General features: G+C 34.4%; 4 protein-coding genes across 4 annotated transcripts; 2 read left to right on the top strand and 2 right to left on the bottom strand.

Annotated features, from left to right (window-relative positions):
• Positions 1-1,355: 1,355 nt before the first annotated feature.
• On the bottom strand, positions 1,356-7,231 carry TRIADDRAFT_27892 (uncharacterized protein; the record flags this gene model as incomplete). Its single annotated transcript, XM_002114010.1, has 22 exons — positions 1,356-1,503; positions 1,681-1,796; positions 1,930-1,983; positions 2,059-2,145; positions 2,265-2,342; positions 2,430-2,507; positions 2,610-2,695; positions 2,778-2,818; positions 2,898-3,011; positions 3,083-3,215; positions 3,423-3,515; positions 3,598-3,669; positions 3,765-3,900; positions 4,383-4,544; positions 4,674-4,739; positions 4,815-4,899; positions 5,136-5,211; positions 5,355-5,415; positions 5,524-5,605; positions 6,241-6,319; positions 6,623-6,782; positions 7,130-7,231. The coding sequence occupies 22 exons, from the start codon at positions 7,229-7,231 to the stop codon at positions 1,356-1,358; spliced, it is 2,109 nt and encodes a 702-aa protein (XP_002114046.1).
• A 1,804-nt stretch (positions 7,232-9,035) lies between these two features.
• On the top strand, positions 9,036-10,189 carry TRIADDRAFT_58111 (uncharacterized protein; the record flags this gene model as incomplete). Its single annotated transcript, XM_002114336.1, has 7 exons — positions 9,036-9,070; positions 9,176-9,228; positions 9,306-9,388; positions 9,465-9,527; positions 9,597-9,694; positions 9,935-10,043; positions 10,118-10,189. The coding sequence occupies 7 exons, from the start codon at positions 9,036-9,038 to the stop codon at positions 10,187-10,189; spliced, it is 513 nt and encodes a 170-aa protein (XP_002114372.1).
• Positions 10,190-10,457: 268 nt separating this feature from the next.
• Positions 10,458-15,074, bottom strand: TRIADDRAFT_58110 (uncharacterized protein; the record flags this gene model as incomplete). The annotated part of the gene is made up of 14 exons (XM_002114009.1): positions 10,458-10,684; positions 10,853-10,970; positions 11,482-11,654; positions 11,816-11,861; positions 11,932-12,043; positions 12,123-12,292; positions 12,387-12,505; positions 12,902-13,133; positions 13,247-13,357; positions 13,446-13,723; positions 13,838-13,901; positions 14,092-14,249; positions 14,573-14,687; positions 14,940-15,074. 14 exons carry the CDS (start codon positions 15,072-15,074, stop codon positions 10,458-10,460), a joined length of 2,058 nt encoding a protein of 685 aa, XP_002114045.1.
• A 1,171-nt stretch (positions 15,075-16,245) lies between these two features.
• Positions 16,246-20,747, top strand: TRIADDRAFT_58109 (uncharacterized protein; the record flags this gene model as incomplete). Its single annotated transcript, XM_002114335.1, has 7 exons — positions 16,246-16,271; positions 16,384-16,444; positions 18,976-19,129; positions 19,376-19,587; positions 19,776-19,926; positions 20,168-20,232; positions 20,397-20,747. The coding sequence occupies 7 exons, from the start codon at positions 16,246-16,248 to the stop codon at positions 20,745-20,747; spliced, it is 1,020 nt and encodes a 339-aa protein (XP_002114371.1).
• Between the last annotated feature and the right edge of the window lie 338 nt (positions 20,748-21,085).

The raw sequence follows: 21,085 nt of genomic DNA, 5'->3' as shown, positions 1-21,085 counted from the left end.
TAATGCTGTTAGCTATAGAATCAAACCGGTAAAGACAGCACAGGCTTGAAAAGGTTAAACCTAACCATTTAGTTTCTTTCTTAAACTTGTCTCAAATTCCTCCTTCAGGTATCCAGGGATAAACTGGACAAATTCTGTAATTGTTAAACGACATAATTAACATTTCGTTTATTTACTCCATTGATACTCGTTATTAGATAAATAAAATATTATTCAACAATGTCTAGTCTCTAACTTTTCCTAGTATGCTTACCTATTGCAAGGTCATACATAGACGAATCATCAAATACTGTTGATAAGCCGTTAATCAATGCATGTATATTGCGATCCTATCAATCAGATGGCAAAAATTATAATGCTACAAATTTTATAAGGTTCATATATTCATGACATTGTAATTCTAACCTTCTTAAATGAAGCTAAAAGATGTCTTAATCTTGCAAAAGAATCGACGCTCAAACATTCTTTTACCTAAGAACAAATCTTCGATGTTACAATGAATTTCAAGCACACTAACTGATATTAGCAAATATCGATAAATTTGAAAGTCGTAATAACAGAAAATTTTCAGCTTGATTCGATTTTTACACCTTTTTTAAATACATAGCGGCCGTATTCTCTCGATTTCCTGAATTTGTACCTTTTTTGTGCAGAATAATCTAAAGAGTATAAAAAAATATGCACAAAACATTCAGCTATCGCTTCTCAGTTACACAGAATAAAGAGTGAGAAATTGATAATTGGCAGAGTTAATAAACCTGATAGTATCTTATATTCATCGAAAGTCATATATACCTTATGAGTTCTTTTCGCGACTGGCATAGCGTTGATTTTGGCGTCAACATTGGACAGATTCTCGTCTAAAATAGTGCTGGAGATTGTTGCAGTATCCTAAAAAATTAATAACATGTACAACGTTTATCAATGAACAGTAACTACAAAACTGAAATTTAGATTTACAATATATCCGAGGAGATATTGGTTGACGTCTATTAGCTCACGTTCTTATCTGGAACAGTATCTGTAATCCTATTTTCATCACACTGGTTTAATGATTCTAATAAGCTGGTTTGCTTTCTCGATTCTAGTCTCTCAGCTGCTTTGCGGTCATTAGGAGACTTTGGGACTGTTGGCTGTAAACTAGCGACATGTAACACAACATCCTTCGCGTTTTTCTCACTAGAAGTCGGTTTCTTGAAAGGACGCGAAAGATTTTTCGCTATTTCTGCATTACTGTGCTTGAGAGCAGCTTTCTCTGACGAAACTTCCCTGCCCTGAACAAAAATTGGATGTACGCGTATTTTATAATAAGCTAGAAAACGAAACGTTGAAGCAAAAATAAAAGTAATGGCGATTTAAAAATTGACGTGCAATCTAACCAGAGTCATTGCAGTAGAAAAGAAATCTTTTAAACTTTTTTGAGTGAGGCCAAAACTACCATATGCTTGAACATAGTCTTTTAACCACTTAGGTAACTGGCTTATTGAGTCTTTTTGATTAAATCTGTTTACATTCCAGAAATAACCTTTAATTACCATGAATTCTGTTTAACTTAGTGTATAAACAATAGTAGCTACTGACAGTGGCAATAGTATTAATAATTTTTAATTCTAATGAAATATTAATGGTTCGTCGTAAGCTTTGGACAAAAACTAATAAAAGTGAGGTCTAGCAAGTTACCTTTCATCACAAAGGATTATTGCACCATAATCATTTCGATGCCTTATTACGCGGCCAATTGCTTGATTTACGGCGCGAGAAGCCTGTTGACGATACCAATCTCTCCCACATATTGACTAATTTAATAGGACAGGAATAAAAAGCGAATATTTTCATAAAGGGGTGATAAGAATGAAACATTCTAGCGTATAGTTGATTTATAAATACGTTTCTAAGCCTAACATAGGATTATTCATGAGTAATACTAACCTTGTGCTCTTTAAATCCAATGTTTTCATCTAGATACTGCATTTTCAGCATCACCTAGAGGAATTTTGGGTTAATATATCTTTAGTAAATTTAAGATGAGGTTCAAAAACTGATATTGGTATGTTTAACCTTTGCTTCTTTACTCGGAGGGAAGGGCAAGCCAGTAATTATAACAGCCCTACCGTTAATATCCGCAAAATCAACACCCTCACTAACCTATTTTAAATACAATCATTGCACAAATATTTGAACTACAAGATCAAAAGAGGCCTTTCATAATTTGATATTACCATTAATTACATGAACTAAAGGCTAAGAAAAAATATAGCATTCACCTTTCCTCTACATACACCTAGAAATATGGCTCCACTACAATTTTCATCTCTTACACTCGAATAATATTCATCCATTACCTGGATCGTAAAAACTTTTGGTCATTTATTGTAATATACGAATATAGCTGTACCTAAAATCGGCTGTGTTGTAATTCAAATACCAACCCTATTAAATTCAGATTTGTGCTGGGGTTCAATATGCAAACTTTTATGTTGACATATTCGGTCCCATATACCGGAGGACTTTTGTAATAAAGAAATAGAAAATAGTGTTCCTTAGTTGCGTTACCAGCCTAACAATATCTGCAAGGCTTGCGAGTATAATTCTCCGCCTACTTATCCTACCTGCCAATGTTCAATACAGGAATTCATTACCGGATAAGATGGAAAAAATACCAACAATCCATCGGGTATTATTCTGGCAAAATTGACTGTAACAAGTTTTTATGGCTAGCATTAGGATTAATCTAAACAATTTTACAATTATATTTATCATTATACATATATACCCACCAATCGTATTGCCTAACGAAGATAAATATTCTGCTGACGATCTATAGGAGTGTTAACATTTTATCAGCATTTATAAATTAATAAATAGCAAGGTTATTAACTATTTCTTTGCAAGTTTACCGATTTCTGTACGATGAGTTAAGAGCTGTACCACAAGGGCCCTTAGATACAGTACCAATCCAAATTTGCTTCTTGTCGATAACGTGAGGATTTTGTAACTGAACTGGAAAGCTCCTGAACAGATATAAAATACGGCAGTTACTATAAGTTTACTCTTTGAGATGCAAGATACTAAAGTTCATTACACTTGAAATTCCGCAACCAGTGATTCTATCGGGGAAAGAGTTCCACTTGTAAGTATTACTGCTCGAACTTCTTGATCTATTAATTCTTTCATACTGTAACTAGGGCTAAAACACCAGTAACTAAGAATCCGACCTATTAAATAAAAATATACAGATTAAAGAAAATAACTTTAAGAACATGTGCTATCATGCTTAAAATAAGGTTTAATAGCATGTAATAATTAAAGACAACACTATACCGACCCTCTTTAGCAGCCTTTTTTGCTGTTGTCCAAGGATCACTATGTGACGTTTGCCATTTTCTTATGTTATTATCGGATCGAATATGAACCTACAGGACAACAATTGCTTGAATAATAGTCTATTAAAGTCTCTATGTATATGATTACCTTATAATATCTTTGCGAATTCGAACTAGAACCAGATGATAAATCTATTTGATTTGCTCCGAATATCAACTAACAGTTAATAATATTAAACAATGAGTTGATTTCTTTGATTGATAACTTCATAACCAAGAAAAATTACCGTTAAAATATCTAAAACTTTTTCTAATCCAAAGTGTTTTGCTCTTAGAGTTTTGCTATCTACAGTTACAAGAAAGGAATGAATGGTACTGTAGTGAAAATAAGAGATCGTTTATGCGTAGAATTTAAGATTTATATTAAAGCAACAACAGTACCTGATACTGTGGCATCTATACACTTTCCCAATACTTGCACAAAAAGGTGTTTTGTTTCAAATGTTACATTAAGTTGTTTAAATATTTCATATATATAGCTAGATTCAATCACATACCGCATTGTTAGACAGTAAAGCTACTTGGTATCCTTGTCATACAAATATGAAATATTGCATCTACGTTTTATATAAACCACTCGATATCAACTTCACTATACGAAATATTGTTAGCAACGGTTAATAAGTGTGTACTTGGTACCTTCCAGGCTTTGTAACTCCGTTACCGGAACTGGGAAGTTCTATATCTCCGAGAATCTCTTCCAACTTCAGAAGCAGTGCTAGAATGTTAAACACATACACATGACCACTATGAAGTTAATCCACGCGGATATGCCAGAATTGCCTATACTATACTGTATGTAAAAGTTACAACTAACCTTTCAGTGTCGCCAGATCCTCCACGTCAAGGTCGGTATCGGCGGCCCCTGGACGTTATAAATAATATTTGGTATTTATAAGCTTTCAATGTTATACTACAAAATAGATTACGGATACGCAAAAGCCTAAGAGTCTATTACAATGAAATCGCTGAATCCTATTGAAATAGTCTTCCAATGACATTATTAACATTGCATCGCATACCTGTTGCGTCATATTCTTCGCTATCTGTAGTTGACTTTATTCTTTGAAGAATATTAATAAAGTTGTCAACTTCATCTATGCAGTTAGCAATATCGGCTGATGAAAGATCAAAAGAAGCTGAATCTTCACAAATTTTTTCCTAGAATGATATAATTGTATAATTATGTCGGTATATGGATGGAAGTATTAGACAGATTCGATTGAGTTGTTGACTACAATGAATCACAGTGAAATATTAATATGAGGAAATTAAAAACATGAAAAATACCAAATTATGGGCTTCATCACAAATGATAATTGCATTCTTCATATCAATGCTATTCGATTGCCTAGACTAAATTTACGTACCGGTAATCTAAGAATTAACATTGCACAGATACATACAGTCGAAAAATCATTTAAAAACTACCTTGAAATCGATGAGGTAATTATAAGGCATGAAAACTATATCGGCATTGGATCTTAGCTCTCTTGCCATGTAATAAGGGCAAACCCTATATACGTAGTAAGTAAATCGTGCACATAAAAAATTTAGGGATGAGGTGCAAGACCGAAAATAAGTATTCTAGTACAGTGATAGCAATTACATATTTGCTACTCTGTCGCCTCAGTGTTGGTGGAGAATTAATCATTTTAAGTCATATTTGAGTGATAAAAGAAACAGTTTCATCATAAGCAACAGCCCCAGAGTCTACAGTTAAAAAATGATATCATAACTAAAAGTAATTACTTCTGTTTTCCTCCTAATTCGACCAACTCTTCAATATCCAAGATATTTTCCGAAAAACTAGGATCATCTTTTTTTGCTAATAGAATAAGAATTAAGAATTAAAAATTTGTCAATTAAATAATTATTGCTATAATTAATTTAATTAATGAATGAACATGACAAAGACGTTAATTATCGAGTTATAGTATATCAAAACGATAATTAATTAAAGATACTTACTTTCTACATTATTGCAGAAATGACATGTTCGGGCATTTACTTTAGCTCTACATGCATGAATCTGTATTGATATAAATAATAAATTAAAAAAGAACATGTTTGATTAACAAATATATACAGACATTTTTATTAGTTAAATAGTCCAGTTAACACTACGTATATGAATGACCTTTGCTGTATTGCTTTGTAACTTTGCTACTTCAGGATGAATGCACATTTGTTCACGAGATCCTAGAATACAAATTTTCGGCCTAGATGGATAAAAAATGGTGATAGTTCAGATAGCTTATCCAGAATATGCTCATACAAAGTGTTTAAAAATTGTGAAGGATGTACTTGAATTCTAAAGGAAAAACCTTACAAACTGCACAATAAGAATTCTATCACAAAGACGTACAGATAACGCATAATACTTTAAAAGTAAGTTAATACAACAACAGTATAATGTAGTCACGCGTAATTACTGTAGTTAAAGACCTGTAGACATTAACAAGAGTGCAATTGTGTTATTTTACAATTACAGGAAAAAAGAATACTTGCTAATTCGTTTACTGTTTAGTGTATAACTCTGATATTTGTTGTATACTTTCAATAAACGTCAATTTTAGTATTATTGCAGGGGTGTTGTCAATACGTAAATCGCCAATGGATACTGTGCGTAATACCAGTAAGCTCCTTTGGCAATTCATTACAACTCATGCAGAAATATGAAATTATTTGCACGAGAGCGTTAACACATATTATTGATGACAACGATGCTCATATTCTGACAGATTCTTATCATATTTCATTTTCTTACGGTACTACATACTACATATATACTGTACAGTATCACTGTATTCCCTAATACCTAACTACTGTAATTAGCTGAAATCATTCCACTCACCTATAAATAGTATGTTTTAATTCATTGACGACTTGGGATAATTGTGAATGAGTACGTGAAGAATAAATTATCTTCGGCACTTGAAAGATTGTTGTACCTACAAATGGATAGAATACAGGTATATTTGATTATATCAATTATCGACACTAATCAGCGTTTGGTGAAAGGCCACTAATATGCTGTATAGCATGAAAGCGCACTAGATGAAAAAGGGCGATTTAAAAGAAGGAAACCTATTTTACAGTACGGCTAGTGTTGTACCATAGTTGTTGATTAACGATTCAGTGCATGAATAGGGGAAATCTTCGCTTACCGTCATTGCGATTACTACCAAATAGAGCTTGAGATATATCATCTTGTAAGTGTTCTTTTAGATCTTGACTATTTCTGTCCGTATTTGGATTCTGTTGCAATTGTTGCATTTGTATCCGTTGGTTAAGTTGTACCTGAGCAACGTAAGTTTGTCGCCAAGCCAAGCAAGCACACAGAAGGCATAGCGTTTTACCAGTGCCAGTTGGGCTTTCTAAAATACCATTTTTTCCCTAAAAGTAGGTAAAGATATCAGCATCAACTTGCTTGGTTTAGTAAATTCAGAGGATGTTGATTCGCCATGTTTATGTATGGTATGATAGAGAATTTTATTTTTATACTGTACTTTGTAAGTGGCTAGATCAGTACTTTAAAGTTGCTAGTGTACAGTATATACTTCGTCTATTCAACGGCGACTGTAACAACTTGGGCTGAATCAAGTTCAAGCACGTACTGTACGAGCGACAAGTTACAAAGAGCTTCTTCATTGAAATTCACTTAGAACAGTACTATAAACTGCTATGGTTATTTTTTTAGGCCTCTATCCTATGTATTCTCAATGAAAAGTTTGGAGTTCTACCTCTTGCAGGCATTGTATAACATTAGTCATGTAATCTAACTGGCATGGATAGGGATTAAATGGGAAATCGACTTCAATGCCGCGGACATCGACCAGGACCATCCTTTCATTTTTTGGATATCTCTCAAGCCCGCGAGATTTTCGATTTTGCTTGTGCGCCTGTGTACGCTGTACAGTGTACAGTGTACAGTACAGTACAGTACAGTACAGTACTGTGCTGAACTGTTCAAACCCTGACTGTACACTGTACAGTATTGCGACATTATATTTGAAACTAGAATTACCAATGTTTATTATAGAGATAAATAATAAGCTTTTCATTTTCAGCTTACTGTATGGTACAGTACTAGCGTGATGCACAGCGATACAGTATCGTGGACTACTTTTTAAGCGCTGTACTAAATCGCTAGCAAAAACAATGTCACTAGCGTACGTCTATACAGACAGACTCCGCGGCAGTCATACTGTAGACTACAGTACAGTACAACACTATACCGTACAATGTACTGTACAGTACAGTAAATCTTACCTTTAGTACTGTAGTTAGTACCGTAGTTCGTGGCACAGTACTACGAACGACGGAAGTCATTCGTCACGAGTGACATCACTTTGTGTCGAGGCTGCAACACAAGCCGTGTGTGATCGAGGCTAAACCAACCGCAGGATGGAGGTGATTGTGGGTGATTATGATGGACAAGTACTTGGATTCCATTGGGATATTGATGGCTCTGATAGCAAGGTTTTGCATTAGTTATTATGATATGTTAAAAATGAATTGGGCAACATCATAGCTTTCCATTTATAGCTATCCATTTCTCTCTAAATTGACCTCTATAAATAGGATTTTGCATTAGATTTTTCCAATCAAAACCATTCAGGTAATGTGAAGGCCCTTGCTGCTACCGGTGATTACTTCGCTTCTGGTAGTACAGACGAATGCGTTAGGTACTATTCATTTATTTTCGATAGAATTCATTTTTATTCTGTCAGCGATATTAAGATAGAAATTTGGAATATTCGATCATAGAGTACTGTACAGTAAGAGGTCTTGATGCGCTGCTATAACGGTTGGAGCAATAATATATGCACAATAGACAATAGCCATACTCTCTACTGCTTGCATCGATGAATTTCCAAATACATTAACGTACGCATTAAGAATAGGCCAAATAATTGGCCTAATCCTACAATTACTAACCAAATCCAGGATTTGATACATTCAATTCTCTATATATGATGCTATGCAGACATTATTAGTGTCCCATACAGTATATGCCATCAGGAGTCTGAATTACTCGTTCATGTATAGTTCAGTAATGACGATCGATTGTGCATATTCAATAGTAAATAATTATATACGTTTACGTGTATACAGAATATACAGTACAGTACAGTATAATATAAAATAATTCAACAGCATGCACTTATCAGCAACCTCGAAATATGCATAGTTCATAGTTATACAGTCAATAATTCAGTGCAGTATTATAAAATAGATCATTAAATTGTGATGATTTGCATTGCAGGCTATACAGTTTCAACAAGAGAATAGAGCTAGGAACTCTGATGCATCACAACGGTAATGCTTTGCTACTCGTTACAGGCTAGAGAACTTGAAATTTGTTTTATGCGAAATGCTTTCCTCATTACACTATAGGTACTGTAACGGGATTAGAATTTGCATCAAAATCACATCTGTTAAGTACTGCAGAAGATGGTATCCTAACAATTTGGAAATGTAAATCTTGGGAATGCTTGAAAAATTTCAAAGGACACAAGTATGATATTGACTTCGTATGGGATCTCCCTTCAAATTATATCTGTGATTGAGTAACTTATATTTACTATCAAATTCCCTCCTCAAAGATCAGCTATAAATTCTTTGGCTGTGCACCCTTCAAATAATATGGCTATGACAACATCAAAAGACAAAACTATGAGGTAGGTATGCTGCCGCCTTGATGTTTGCAGGATCGCAATACGCAAGCGTCTTTTGTTGTTACACGATATTAATACTATTTAATTAACAACTTTTTCCAACTTTAGAGTATGGAACCTAGTCACCGGCAGACAGTCTTACATTGTTAACTGCAAAGAAGGTAATTGCAATTTCATTTAATAAAAAGTGATTGATATCTAAATAAACATCACTTGTCTACCAAATTCTCCAATCCAGATGTACCCATCGTACAGTGGTCGCCCTCTGGTCATCTTTACGCTTTAGTTGTAAAAAATAAGGCTTTTTTTTATGAATTAAAGGTAAGCTAACTTTACCCAGAAAACTGACTAGGCAGTTAACTTAAAATAGATTTAAATGTTTAACGTTAATTTTCAGACTGCTTCATTTGTACATAAAGTGGATTTTCAGAGCCGAATCACTTCACTACAATTCATCTCGGTATGTTAAAATTTTCAAACAAGATGAAGCTCTATGCTAATTGTGCATTGTTTACGTTTTTATATCTAGGAGAATATTGTAGCAATAACTGGCGACAATTCAATTCTGAAATTATATGAAATAAGCAGTGAAAGTTGTTCATCGGAATCAGCAAAATTATCTAGCAGGTGGAGTATATTGTATTTCTAGAAATACCAAGTATCTCATAACCAAATTTATTTACTTATTTTTTTGCAAACTTTTAATCGCATCTGTAAATTAGCGCTAGTGTGTGTAGAAACACGATATTTCCCAACTAAAGAGTCTATTATAGCTGTCTGCTATCGTACATGACGATTAGTGTTTCCAATTTATTCATTTGTCCTTACGCATATATGACTGATATACGATCAATGGTACATTATTAGGATAAAAGCTATGAAAGTCTGCTCAACGTCAAACCCAACGATGCCTAATGTCGTTGTTGCTGCCCTATCAGATGGATGGATCAAGATATGGAAATATGAATCAAATGCTGTAAGTTTTGGCACGTATCTATAAGTGAACATAGATGAGAAATCTTCAATAACGTTTTTCCATTAACCTTTCAGATAACAGAAGTTGTCAATGAAAATATCGGTTTGAGATTAACCAGCATTTGCTGCTTACTATCAGATCATTGAGTAATAAATCTATACCAGTGTTTTATTCCAAACAGATATATTGTACAGATAAAGAGGAGCAGTAAGGGCTCAATTGCGATCGTTCGCAGTAATTTAGTACATTAACACATTAGAGGAAATTATCTCAGTCATCCAACATTATTCTTAAGGAAAAATTATTTAAAATTGTGATATGGTTTTTCAAAATAAATAAAAACATTAAATTATCTTTCTTTGAAGCTTATATATATACATAAGACCATTATGCTCGTTCCCAGGACTTGCTGTCTTATTTCTTCTTGAAGGCAGTTTTTTGCTTTTTTTTCTTTTTTAAAGCTCTTATTCCCGCAATACTATCATCTCTTCTTGTGACAGTTTTTCGCTTATTTTTCTTTTTTAAAGCCTCTATTCCCACAATACTATCATCTCTTCTTGCGGCAGTTTTTCGCTTATTCTTCTTTTTTAAAGCCTCTATTCCCGCAATACTATCATCTTTATTTGGCGTAATAGGATCATCTGAGGATTGTAAACACGAGAAAATCATCACTGTTAAGCACTCAGAGTTATTGATGATATACAGTATATATAATATTATAAAATGATTCAGTACAAAAAACTCGTATCCATGATAACGAAAATCTTCATGTATTGAAGCTATACATAAACTATGTAAGTTATACGTACCGGAACGAGGAGTCGAAAGAATTTCGTTTGTGGCGGGAAAATTTCCAGAAAAGTTGCGGGTTGTTAACGGTAATTTCAACTGCGTTGTGAGCATCTCTGTCATACGATAATATACATCCTGCATTAGTACAGCTTTTACGTTTAATTTAATTTTGAGATGCCTATTACAGTATTAATCCTATATGGTTTGTTACAATAAACTGAAAAATGGGAGTTGGGAGAGTATTATACGATGCTACGTTAGCAACATAGATTCGTTATATTTTGAAAAAGTTATTCAATATTTACTTCTTGCTAGTTTGATTGAATTTTCATTTTCGGATCTTGCATTGACAGACAAGTCGCTAGAAATTCGTTAAAGACGTTTACAACAAGAAAATATATTGCATGTAGACAATACGAAGTAAATGCAAGAAATTTATAAGGTACTACTGTATACGGTCAATCGATCATACATCCTGCTTACTATTCAGTTACTGTTGCTAAGTTAGGTAAGGTACCAGATCAACTGCAAATTTTAGTTAGGATACATTTCGTCATTTAACGTAACATCTAAGGCCTCGGCCGCTGTTTTAAGCCAAGCTTTACGAGACTTTTCCCTTGATGAACTAAGAAAAATATTTACGTACCATCAATAAGTTGATAACTTTATAATTGCGCATACGCGTATTTCGTATACCACATGCAATAATTGCTGTATTGTACACATACGTTTTTTCCAAGCTAACTATACGTTCGGCGAGGACCATCCGGCGCTTAACATCTCTTTCAAATGACCGATCCAAAGGAAATTCGGGTATATCTATATTTACATTAGATATAAATAAAAACGTAGAAATTTACTTCAAAGCAAGATGAACCTTCCTGACTATAGTCTCCATTTATAATTACCTCGATTAAGCACCTTTGTAATATTTCTATAAGACTGTATATCTCTCGGACTAAGGAGCGCAATGCTCATACCTTCGCTAGCAGCGCGAGCCGTTCGACCACAGCGATGAACATATAGCTGTCCATAAAGTATTCTTTTAGTGAAGCAATAACTGATATAGAGCTATGCTGTATCTCACATAGCTTACCTCAGCTGCTTTAGGCAACTCGAAATGAATAACATATTTAATATCTTTGATGTCAATTCCACGAGCTGCGACATCGGTACAAAATAAAATCCCACTAGGAGACGATTTGAACCTATAATATACATAAATTTTATATCAAATGAGGATCGCATGTATGCATGTTAATATAAATCACAGTAGTTGAATAAAACCTGTCCAAATTTTTGAGACGCTGTCGTTGTTGCATCTTAGCATGGAGTGGATAAGCCGGTTGCTCCAATAAGCGGAAGATATCGACAACTTTTTTAATACAAGATACCGAATTTGCAAATACCAACGTTTTACCAGGAAAAAGTAAACAAAAAAGGTACAAGCAGCTCAACTGAAATAAAAATTTTAACATGGCTATTTATCAGGTTCTTCATTCAAGACTAGCTACGATACGTAAAAATTTAAAAGTAACAGTAAAATCATACCTTGTCATCAACCATGCAATTGATTCGTGCTTCTACAAGAGTTTCTACAGTTATATCTTTTTCTATTAGGTTAATGACTTTCACTTTTTTATCAAGTTTAAGTTTTTCTATTAGAGCATCTGTGTAAAAACGTGAAGTATCAACTGAATTAATAATCTACCACATGATATAAATACCAATCCAAAATTTTCATAATTTTAGATATCTTTACCAACGATTTGTTAACACTACAAGTTTTAGCAGGCAAGATATGCGTTTCTATGCTATGGTCTCAAATACGATCATTTTGAGCCAACTCTCAGGAAACGCAGTGTGGAATTTATAAAGCAAATTCAAAACTAAAACAGGATCGAATTCGCGAATAAAATTTCACAAATTATTTTTCCACAACTGTAACGCATTATCACTATACCATCTGGAGAAATAATGCTGACTTGTTGTGGCTGTATGATTGTAGACTATCCATAAAAAATTAAAATCAAAACAGACATATCCCTAAAATGTTTTAGACTTACCAAATGTTTTTTCATTAGATAACTTCTTCTTAACACTTTTTTTCATTTCTACTTTTTTATTCTTATTTATGGTCAATGTAGCTGAATAAACCAAAGTTTGTCTTAATGGACGTTCCGGTAATCTCTCCAGTATATCTGATAGTTCGGCATAATGTCCATATTCTATCATCCTGTCAACTTCATCTAGCACTAGTAACGGTAGCTTATTTATGGTTTGTAGATGGCTTTCCCCCTAAATGCCATAACATAAGATTGAGACTATAAAAAGTACATCACAAAGGTTAAAAAATATATACCGTAGAAAATTTACTATTTCAAAAAATTGAATTTATAAAAGAAAAAAACCTCGCTTAATAGCTGCCACATGCGCCCAGGTGTCGCAATAATAATTTCAGGCTGATAGTTTAATAGTCGTTGTTGCTTGTGTTGAGATATTCCACCGACAATAGCTTCAATCTGCAGAAAAGTTTTCGTGGCTATTAAGATACGTCTGATAATTGGTTTTGTTGCACTCTTGAAATGCAAGTAGGTATTTTAGACTAACTTTTAGGTCGGTATACTTGGCAGCACTTCTTAAATGGTCTCTAACTTGTAGTGCAAGTTCTCTAGTGGGCGTTAAAACTAAAGCGTATACAGGGCTTTCCGCAACTTCCGAATTATCCATATTATCAACTGTAGTTTTATTTGACGATTTTTGGTCACTTGTAGAGCTGGTAGGTTTTGCTCCTTTTTCATGCTTTCTTTTTTTGCTTGGGGTTTCTTTGATCACTTCTGTCTTGTTGTTTGCTTTGTCCCACTTTCTTTTTGACGATTTCTTACCATCTAGAGTTGATATTTATTTTTGAATATTAAAAGTCGTCATCAATTACTTAATTTAGTAGCTACCGACGAAGAAATTCAAAGCTGCACTAGCAAAGTACGTGTCTCCAAATTTACCTGCCTTGAGTTGTAAAATTCGTTGAATGATTGGAATCCCATAAGCTAACGTTTTTCCTGAGCCCTGTATGTAAAGGAAGTTTTTTCATCATATACCACCAACACTTATCAGTAAAGTTCGATTGTCCATTATAATCAAAAATATAGAAAAATTTATTGATAGATAGGTATAACCTGGATCTTAATTGCAGCTACATTCACGTACCATAGGTGGTACGTTTACTAAATACTTGTATATATATCATTTAACAAACCGTTTCGGCAGCTCCGATGATATCTTTCCTATCACGGATAGCTGCTACCAAAGATAGCGACTGAATGGGAGTTGGTGTTAAAAAATTCATATCGGATAAAGCTTTGAGGACAGGTTCTGGAACTTGCAACGAGTCCCATGCTTTCATGTTCACGTTATCTATATATATATACAAGTTTAACACGTATTACCATGGTAGTACAGTACTGTATTAGCCATATAGCTGGTCATAAAGGAGAAAATAACTACAGTATGATTCTCATCACAGTTCTTTCAACTACATTTACACATATAGGCATTAGTACTTAGTACAGTATACGCGTCCAGTAGTATATGACCCGATGTTTGCTTTGAAGAATTCACTTACAAGCAAAATCGCTGTCAGTAAAGACAAACTTGACAAAGTCACTCAAAGAGAGAAAAAGAGTATCCAGTGTCTATAGTAAAGATGCTTCTACTGTATAGAATGAAAATAAGTTTACCTTTTCCATCATCGTGTGGATTTTCAACAGTACTTTCTTCTTCAACTTTATTGGCGTCCTTTTTGGGGGTCTTTTTTACAGATTTATTTTTGGAACGATTGGTCACTTCGCTGACCTGTTTATTAAGAGATCAATAACTTAAAAGCAGATCGATGATATTGTACTGTATACAATTACATGCACATCGTTGAGATGAAATGCATACTACGTATGGCATTAGAACTAGAGTCCATTAACGAACAACGTCAGCTACTTTACGTGTATTTTCTTGTATAATATTACTCCATTTACGCAGCAAGTATTGGGATTCATTGGAACTACATAGCTAGTCATCGATAGTATTAGCGGCATGATTATTATTGATTACCTTTCCTGTACCATCTGTTATAGTATAATCGGTTAATTCTTCAAAAGAGACTAATCCTTGCAGCTGATCTAGCTCAATACCTTCTTCGCAATCGATGGCTATAGACTGCCATTTACCTTTAATATTGAACGTCATGCTGCAATGATGTTGCCGATACCTACCTGTTATATAAGATAGATACCGTAAGTGAGTATTCTACTTTGCAAATAAGTTCATTTTAATTCAATCATAATATATTTGAAATTGTGGATGAAGTTTTCAGGTCTCAACCATTCAATTTCATCAGTCAATTAGCAACATTCCACTCGCTCAGCATTACTCACCGGCAGCATGCTTTTACCTCGTTCGCGTGCGTGGCTCAGTGACTACAGAAGAGAAGGAGCCAAAGTAAAAATCTGGTGTGGAGCTGAATCTATCCGTCTGTACTCCCGAAGCCAATAGCGCATGTACTGTACAGTACATTTGTACAGTGTACAGTGTACAGTGCATTGCATTTATGCACTGTTTAAGAGCGCGTTCGAACACAAGAGAACGTTCTTTTTTTTATGTCGATCGTGTTCTTACCACGAGAGAGAGTATTTGTATGACATCGAGCGTACCGTACTTACTGTACTCTACAGTACAGTACTTGTGACAGCAGAGACTGACGCGCAAGCGACTGAACTGTACTGTACCGTGTACAGTATTGAATGGTACGACCCGGTACTTAAGTAGCGAATGTTGCAGTCCAGTTTACACTACTGTACTGTAAGGTACTGTACTGTACTGTACAGTACTGTACAGTACAGTATACTGTACGGTCCAATACAGTACTTTGCACTCGTTTTGTACAGTATGTTGTACTGTGAGTCCCTGACTCCTTGCCATAACGCTGGCTCGACTTGTGCACTGACTATTGCTCGATGGAGACTACTGCTGTACTGTACAGTACAGTACAATGCACTCATTTTGTACAGTATGTTGTACTGTGAGTCCCTGACTCCTTGCATAACGCTGACTCCGACTTGTGCACTGAGCCACTGACTATTGCTCGATGGAGACTACTACTGTACTGCGCTGTACTGTACATACTGTACACTATACTGTACAGTACTGTCCAGTCCAGTACAGTACTATGCACTCGTTTTGTACAGTATATTGTACTGTGAGTCCCTGACTCCTTGCCATAACGCTGACTCGACTTGTACGCTGACTACACAAGTAACACAACCCTGGCTAAAAACGTGCGCAACACCTACCAGTATTCATTATTGGACTGGGGACTAATCAGCTTGATGTTGTCGAGCCCGTAGGCTCTTGCATAAACATGGCAAAATTTGAGCCACCGAAGTGGTTAGTTAGCTTACAATTTTCTCAAACATTGACTTGATTAATATAGGCATCGTTTACAGTAATGCTATATAGCCAGTTCAGTAGTAATTCATGGCTGATCTATCCTATTTAGGGCTGGTAAACCGACTGCTGGTTTCCATTTAGATGTAATGAAAAATGGTACTTTGGTTGAGGTATGCATTGACCAATTGTTTACCATGTAGTATGTCATATACTTCAATTGACAGTATGGTTACATACAGTACCTATACATGTCTTTGCTCTCTTTTACTGTTACTTGACCACCGAGTGGCCACTGGCCACTGACAAGCTTACACATGACACAATACATTTCATTGGTTTGCCAGGCCACTGGAGTAAATTGGATGCGCTTTTGGTCCAAATCTTGTCTTGACCATGATTATTTATATATATAATAAATCCAGGCGATATCTGCCATTATATTTTACATAAATAATAGTACACCAATACTCTTCTGTATCAGCTGTAGCAAAATAGACTATGGATTATCAATTTGAAGAGAACGGATATGCTTGAACTTTCATAAAAGGATTATGGAATGAAATTAGTCCAATAAGATATTTTGTAGCAAGTATTATAGCCTATGCGTAGTCAGCGGAAGACATGTTGCAATCAATATGAACTTTATGTTCTTATTTAGTTAGTTGATGTACACAGTGAAATACTTTTTATTGAAATGTAGAGGAATCATTTTAAAGTATTGAAGCCCTTACATACCCGGTATATCTTGTCAATGACGTTATAAGATACATCGAATTAAAATCATCTACTGTACAGTACAGTATCATCAACTTGCTATCAACTTGCCATCAATGGATGGTAGTCGTCTCAAGTTATCGACGCTGTAACTTCTACAGTAATCCCTAACAATACAGTATCATAGTGTACTAAAGTAAACGCATTTACTGCAAAAGGTTACAAAATGTAGCAGTTATGCCTTAATTCGATTTCAGGATGTCATTGTCTTCCTGTAACCATGTCTTTGAATTAAAATTCCCTTCATTAAAAAGCAGCATCACTAAAATTGAATCAGTATATCCATGCTAAAGTAAAAGATTAAGAGAAAGATACCCTATCAATTACTACAATACGTCTCAACCTTAATATTCTTATACCTAAAACATAAAAGCAAAGGATTTGCTGACAAAAAAATTTTTAAAATGAACTACAGCAATAGTTCATTATATGATTATTGCATTGCTAACTATTTGATAGTCACAGGCTTATAGCAAGGTCTGAAATACGTATAATTCATGTATGTACATAAATACACACACCATGAGGAAGTCACAGCTATATCTGAAGTAAATAAATCAAGAAATCCACTGCCTCGCTAACTAATGAAAGTGACCACTTTTATGAGCGGGCGTAATACAGCAGACTGTAATAACATTCACTTCATAGCATGCTGTCTACAAAAGCGCACATGCATCATCTGTCTTTAAGATTCAATAATTATATAGATATAATCCAATGTACGCTTATGCTTATTGTACACTCTGCACAACAGACTTAATACCAGTGTTTTGCAACTTCCTTCTTGTTCACTTCGGAATCCGAAGTCAATACACGATTATTCTCCAGTAATTCGACTATCATACGAATATAGTCCTACCAATATTATACATCAACACTAACTTGAGAATCGATTGCGCTAATTTGAAGTATGACAATCACTACTTTAATTGAATACACGTTTCATACAAAAAAAAATTTAACAATATAGGATTGCTCAATTTATCGTACTTTTTATGCAAAAATTTGAACATCTCTACTTCATACTTACCATAACTACGTTGTTACGCTTGTTAACAATCAGTTACATAACTTCGATTTGAAGACTTTTTCTAATCTTAAATTGAATTTTATTCTAGTGTAATTCAACCCTATTGGTAGTTATTTGGTAAACATCGGTAATAATGATATTTATATAATAAGTATAGTGCACTATACCTTACCTGTATACGTTAGCTTGTACAGTTACTGTACTATAATTGGTGGAACTCTACGTTCTAACCTTGTCTGCTGGATAAAGAGTGTTAATGACCATATCCCAGGACAAGTTCGTAAATTTCTTTAAATGTTATATACGTTCATACGAGTACAATAATTATATAATTAAGCAGCGTGCTCTTACCTTATATTGCTCTAGTTTGTAATACGATATACGGCTGTTTCCGGATCTGCACAACATTCTAAACTATGACCTTATATGTACTAGAGAAGTTGTCTAGGCATACGAGTACATGTTGACAATGAAATTCTCAGATCTGTTTACTCTAATTTAAATTCCTAATAGGAATGCTTGCTAGTTACTACTGACCTCAAAATATATATACACCCTAGTAGCCTACCACTAACAACTTACTTAAAATGCATACGACCGATCTTGAAAACATTGTACCCTACTGTACAAGGATTTATTTATTATACTTATGTATATACAGTACATATTATTTTCTTTTATTTTTATTTTTATTTTTATTCTATTTATAAAAAAAACGTAACTACGTTCACTGTACTGTTCGCATAGTATCAAAGGATTCTTTACCTTACCAGTATTCCGTGTAAGACCTGACAATTGACTGTTAAATCGAGTATTGACTACATTTTTGTAATATTTTACCACGAACAGTATACTATACTGCTATTTACTCATCCCTTGTTTTTATCTTAATTTTAGAAATTAATAATTGACGAAAAAAGTTATTACCTCTTTGGGCGTAATTCCGAAAATTGCGATTTTCCTCTTAACCATGAATCGTGCTCTCGTGTTCACAGTGCAATAGTGTTCCATAAACAGTTAAAACGATTTTTCATCATGGATCTTGGCAGTAGTAAGTGTTAATTTTCTAATATTACTTTTATAGCGTTGTTCAAGTATAGAGCTAAAGTACCGAACTCGGTTTCTCAACGCTCAGCGAATTAGTGTTCACTATAGCAAAAATTTTTCTAATATGTAAAAATCATGGCATTTGACATCTTGAATTCGCACGAATGGCACTTGGTCATCTATTTTATGATCCGTTGTACGGTAAATTGAAGCCTATGCACATATTTAATGCTGATAATTACACTTTCAGCGCACGGGACATTCCTTGGATCAGTAAGGTTAGAAGCAAATAAACCGCAACAGTTACCGGTAGATAGCACTATACTGTTTGGTGCTTCTACTCGATGTTATGTAATAAGAGAAAAGCCTCCGACAAGGGTGATACCTGTTGGTGGCGATAATAGTGAAGATAACGCTGTCAAAAGTCTACTCTCCTTGCCTGAAAACGATAACGAATTAGATGTAAGTGCATCATAGGTGCTGCACAGACTGTAAACCTGTGTTTAATAAAAAAATATACGTGTACAGCACGCATAAACCATAAATAGAAATAAGAATAGATACCAGTATATCTGTATATGATGTACGATAAAAACTATATGCGTCTACGAGATTGCAATCGTAAAATAGCTTATCAATCGCTCCTTCAGGATCTAACAGAATATAATACAGCACATAACAAAAGAATCTCTTCTTTGGTTATTGAAAATGATAAGTCTAACGATATATTAATGAGCGGTAAACGCAAGCATAAAGCTCGCTTAAAGGTACAGTTTGGCCAAGAGGAAATTATAAATCCCGGTATGTATTCATATATAGCGTACATCTATGCATAATATAATATTTACAATTAACTATACGTACAATACCATTAAGGTGCTAACAGGTACTCCTATAATGTTTCTGTCAATTAAGTATTCTCACTTATTTGTTACCTTTATGCAGATTTATTATACAATCTAAGTTACAAATGCGACGTAGATGTAATAAAATAATAGATTATGATAAAGTGCATAACTGATGATCGTTTGTAATTTTCCAGAGGATGTCGATTCAAGCGTTGGGAGATTTAGGAATATGGTACAATCAACAGTAGTGCCCTTGAAAGTAAGCACTATCGAACTAAAATTGTTTAGTCTTTTTCCCGTAGCAAATGTTTTCATCATTGGTTCTTCTATCTCCTAGCTAATATTATAAGTTCTTTTACTAATTACAGATTTGTTAAAGGTATTCCTGAGCTAGCCTTATTGTAAATTTTTTATCTAATTTAGAAACAACGAACTGAAAGGAATACTTTCGAAGGGATTGCTGGCGCTGACCACTATATTAATCTACCGATTAACAAACATGACCAGGACGATTCAAATATGATGACTGGAGTAGGAACTGGTTCATATTCGATTTTCTCTGGATTAACGTCATCTATTCGACTTAATCCAGCTCCAGATGTTGGTCCAGTTATTCCTGATGAAGTAGCATTACCTTCAGTACCAATTCCAGCTGGTAATTTGCCGATGAATGAAGTTTCTGCTTCCGAAACCTTATCAACGAAAAAGCATAAAGTATATGCTAAGGAAGCGTGGCCAGGGAAGATGGGAAGTGGCCCTTTGTTGGTCTCTTAATATCGCTTCTTTATGATCTGAATATCGTTTTCAGCACTAAATTTTTGTAGTGTCTGTAAACGACTAATTGCAATGTTATGCGAGCATGATGAAAACAAGAATACTATGTATATAAACATACTCGTATATACGTATACTTGCGTTCGTATACGGGTATACGTGTTGATGGAAGCAATAACGATTCCATGAATCCTATGTCATTTATTTATGTTTTGATATTCGTGTGTTTACTTGCTACTTCCTCAGCAGTATCTAGAACTTTACCTCAATATTGTACATTCTTTTAATACTTAATTTGATTAACATGAATGAAGATGTAGCCGCATAGCAGCGATTCA

Source organism: Trichoplax adhaerens, genomic scaffold (genome assembly GCF_000150275.1).
Source record: "Trichoplax adhaerens TRIADscaffold_7 genomic scaffold, whole genome shotgun sequence".
In the NCBI taxonomy this organism is placed as follows: Eukaryota; Metazoa; Placozoa; class Uniplacotomia; order Trichoplacea; family Trichoplacidae; genus Trichoplax; species Trichoplax adhaerens.
Note: the sequence above shows the minus strand (reverse complement) of the source record. Positions and strands in the feature narration are given on the sequence as shown.